The sequence below is a fragment of the Macrosteles quadrilineatus genome, unplaced genomic scaffold (assembly GCF_028750875.1).
Source record: "Macrosteles quadrilineatus isolate MER2022 unplaced genomic scaffold, UCM_ALF_1.0 Scaffold_7__1_contigs__length_78375512, whole genome shotgun sequence".
Lineage (NCBI taxonomy): Eukaryota > Metazoa > Arthropoda > Insecta > Hemiptera > Cicadellidae > Macrosteles > Macrosteles quadrilineatus.
The window spans coordinates 50180474-50185318 of NW_026542600.1; the positions used below are offsets into that span (position 1 = coordinate 50180474).

Below are 4845 nucleotides of genomic sequence, written 5' to 3' on the forward strand. Positions count from 1 at the left end.
CAAACCACAACAGCTAGTAAAATATTAACATATGTTGAAAGGTAGATATGTTTTAATTCTGATAAAAAATATCAAATACACTCTGCCGTTATACTGCAAGATCTATGTTATTCATACAGTAGAACCTCCGTAACTCCATAATCCGAACACCCACTAATTTGAATGCCCCGTTGTTGTTTACAATACAGCAGTTCTTTCCATACTGTATGTCACCATAACAAACAGGCAATTATTTTAAAATACAAAATATTAGAGTGTGATTTCTACCATGTACTACAATTTAAATCAACCCGAAAACATACTACACAGAGCTATAACACATGTTTGAAGGCTAAAATCAGTGTAGACAAAGATAGTTCGAGAATCACATGCGTTTGGAGGTAATTTTGATAGTGGTTAAGCTTATTTCCTGTATATAATTGCTATTGTCGTACAGTCCTTAAACTACATTACTCTCTTATTGTGTAACCGAACACGTTTTCTATACGTAAAGTCAAATATTTATACATGCTTTGATAGTTAATTCATAAACCTACATTTAAACCACCGATCACCAATAACATATAACTGTAGTACAACAACGAGCTCGCTATGATAGCTAAATCTTGAAGATTTCTCTGGAAACTTGTATATGCATAATAATAATAATATGTAAGTTAGTATAGTCATCACAAAAACGTCGACTCCTACGGCCATGAAAACGTAGTCTTCTGCGCTCGCGAAAATGTCAATATCGTCTTGTGCAATAGCAGAGTCCAGTCTTTGGAGACATTTGTTTTATTAACTAAAATCTAGTTATTCGGCATTTTCACTAAGCCCTTTATTTGCCCCGAGTCCGATTAAATATGTTTGTTTTAGTCAAGAACCTTTACGAATGTAATGTAGTCCACGTTTATTGATAAATGGGTGGGTTTCTATTACTTTTAACCCATTTACCATAAGGGTTGTGAAGCCTATCGTAAACACATTCTCCTATAGCATTTTGTACCGAATGTTCAAAGTATTGAAAACGGCTATTTGCTATGAATGTATTATAGCTATAGTCTATGACTCTTTTAAGTTGACACTGTGTTGAAAAATACTTAATGTTAAGCAATAGTTTTAACGGAGATGTCTTTTAGATTGATATGTATTCTATGAAATAGGTACACTTGAAGTCCTATGTAAAGCTCCTTTTACTGTTATCGAGGTTCTAATATACTTTGAATAAATAAAAAAGCCTCTTTTACAACACAAAAACTACTGATATTCAACGTATACTCTAAAGATGTAAAAAGAACTGCTTATCAAATGATAACTTTCAATAATATTACCCGATGTGAATGAAAAGCAGTGCATTTACCTCAATTGTTAGCCATATGGTATCTAGTCATGCTAAATCTTTCATAATGGTACCTACTACTATTGAGGACTATCTAGCTACACTCCTCCAAATCGAAATGTAATGACCAAACTACGTCCATGATACGTTTGGCTACGTAATAATTGTACGATAAGACACCAATTACTATATGTCAGATGTACCTTCCAGTTTAGTGTTTCTGGTTCGTACTTATGTTTGTTATGACTAATAGTATAATTACTGTGTAGGCTTACTTTGTTATACATTCACAGACATATGATCTCTACCATACTCTTAATCCCAAAAACAAAACTGTAAATGTTTACCAATACTTTGGCGTAGTTATGACAGTATAATGACTATTATAGTTATGATTTATACTGCTAATAAGACTCATCTTACACTCATCTCCAAAGGTTTAAAATACCTACGTTTGTATGGTCCCTATCTCAACATAATGTCACTAGAAAAGTAACCGTGAAATACACTTTACATCAATTCTAACTTACGAGTCTTTGAAATTGTTTTGTGTTGGTTTTATTCCTGTATGTTTATATATCAAGCTTATTAATGTAGAGCTTACCCGATGGTGTTCATCTTATTTGGCTTGGGTTGGAGCTGATGGTAACAGCGAATTAAACAAAAACTATGTATATTATGGCGATGTGCCGCTTTATCCTCTTTGGATTATGTCTCAATGTAAAAAAACCTGATGCCTGCAGTTTCCGAACGTGATAAGCTCAAAAGGCCTTTTGTATACAAGAGCTAACATATGGGGATGATATGTAAAATTATCAGTACTAGATGGATTTTTACTGTATTCAGTTTATATTCGAACAAGTTACTACAACAACGGTAAGAAAACTGTCGGTTTTACTTAATGCCAATACATATACCGTTTTGACATACTGCAGCAAAAACAGCCAATTTGAACGGTTATTTGTGTTTTCTAAGCTGTTGATACATGTTGTCTAAACATGCATGTTAGCATTTGTTTGTACGGAATTGACCCAATGAAAAAATACATTTAGAAATTAACTCACACTAGAAAATTAACCAAGGATTATGACATCCACCTACCTACGTTGGTCAAAGCTATCACTACGTTACATCGCATTACAACCATAACTAATTTGCTACACGAGTATGAAGTTACATATGGCTTTATAATCAAGAGAACCCATTCTTATTTCCTACATACTATTTTTTATGTTTGGAAGTTGATAGATTTATTTTCTTTCATTTGTGTTGTCGTAAGGTACTATTTTAGCTTAATGAGTAAAATAACGAATGTTTTTATGTTAAGTAGCATTTTAAATGCATGGACAAGTAGTCTTGCTTTAGACATCTCTCCTTTTTTATTCCTCAGGCCAAGTACTATTAAGGTTTCCGAACCCAGGGTTATGTCAAAACTATTATGTAGCAGATTAAAAATAGTAATTGGCGGGAGTTGACCCCAGGGGCTGAAGTTACATGGTTTTCATTTTAAGTTACTACAGGCGATGGTGCATGCCTCCGATGGTAAAACGTCTAACTACACTACAACCGGAGACACCAAAACAGTAATTCTAGCGGTGAAACTAGGAATTATGATGACAACACCATAAACTGCATAAATACCATAAGCAGACGACGGTAGAGCTATTGACACCGGTGGCAGATATTATAGCTTTACGGTACCTGTAGTGTAACATATTTGCAAGGCTGAAGTGAGTCTTTTATATGTGTACGACTAGTTTAGAAGACGATCGTATGAATGACAGCTGTGAGGAACGTGTCTACCAACAGATATAGTAGATTATTACTATACACAACTAGGGAAATATCATTTAGATATGAGAGAATAGTCCAAGACGACGGTAAAACATCTTTCAACACCCCTAAAGTCTGTTGGTGACAACATATGTTTCATTTTCGAAAGGTTTCTAAGTCCAGAGTTAGGGAAAGATCAATTAAACAGTTTGCAAAATAGTCTCTGGGAGATAAATGTATTTTTTTTAATGTGTAGGAGTTAGGTATTATAGGTACTTTTTAGTAGACGATGAAGATAATGAGTAAAATATCAATTAACGTACGGCTTTATGTTAAGTGACATCTAAATTACAACAACAAATAGCCCTGCTTAGACATCTCTTCTGTTTTGTCCCTCAGTATAAGTGGACTATAGAGGTTTCTAAACCCCTTTGTTATGCCAATACTATTATACAGCAGATTGAAACTATCGATTTTCGGGGATTGATCTGCAACCTCACCTGCACCTTACATGAAAACTATGTAACTTCGGTGTTGATTGATTGATTGATCTGCAATGTTGTTGCAAATTGATGCAATTTACCATCGGAGGCAGCACCATCGTCTGTAGTAACTTAAAATGAAAACCATGTAACTTCAGCCCCTGGGGTCAACTCCCGCCAATTACTATTTTTAATCTGCTACATAATAGTTTTGACATAACCCTGGGTTCGGAAACCTTAATAGTACTTGGCCTGAGGAATAAAAAAGGAGAGATGTCTAAAGCAAGACTACTTGTCCATGCATTTAAAATGCTACTTAACATAAAAACATTCGTTATTTTACTCATTAGCTAAAATAGTACCTTACGACAACACAAATGAAAGAAAATAAATCTATCAACTTCCAAACATAAAAAATAGTATGTAGGAAATAAGAATGGGTTCTCTTGATTATAAAGCCATATGTAACTTCATACTCGTGTAGCAAATTAGTTATGGTTGTAATGCGATGTAACGTAGTGATAGCTTTGACCAACGTAGGTAGGTGGATGTCATAATCCTTGGTTAATTTTCTAGTGTGAGTTAATTTCTAAATGTATTTTTTCATTGGGTCAATTCCGTACAAACAAATGCTAACATGCATGTTTAGACAACATGTATCAACAGCTTAGAAAACACAAATAACCGTTCAAATTGGCTGTTTTTGCTGCAGTATGTCAAAACGGTATATGTATTGGCATTAAGTAAAACCGACAGTTTTCTTACCGTTGTTGTAGTAACTTGTTCGAATATAAACTGAATACAGTAAAAATCCATCTAGTACTGATAATTTTACATATCATCCCCATATGTTAGCTCTTGTATACAAAAGGCCTTTTGAGCTTATCACGTTCGGAAACTGCAGGCATCAGGTTTTTTTACATTGAGACATAATCCAAAGAGGATAAAGCGGCACATCGCCATAATATACATAGTTTTTGTTTAATTCGCTGTTACCATCAGCTCCAACCCAAGCCAAATAAGATGAACACCATCGGGTAGGGTAAGCTCTACATTAATAAGCTTGATATATAAACATACAGGAATAAAACCAACACAAAACAATTTCAAAGACTCGTAAGTTAGCACAACACCCTTGACACCTCAGCAAACATACTAGCCAGAGGTTATAGGTATAATGTAGCGTATTGACCAACATATCCCAGTTCATTCGTAAATAAACCTATAAAACCAACATACACGTGATACCTTTCACGCCCTCAATTATGG

At 34.4% G+C, this 4845-nt stretch overlaps 1 protein-coding gene across 1 annotated transcript in view; it reads right to left on the reverse strand.

Moving 5' to 3' along the window:
* LOC128998966 (contactin) overlaps positions 1–3695 on the reverse strand; it is a 35843-nt gene extending 32148 nt beyond the window's left edge. The window contains exon 1 of the mRNA XM_054425322.1: positions 3678–3695. Within this exon, the coding sequence (XP_054281297.1) occupies positions 3678–3695 (18 nt within the window). The remainder of the gene's footprint in view (positions 1–3677) is intronic.
* Between the last annotated feature and the right edge of the window lie 1150 nt (positions 3696–4845).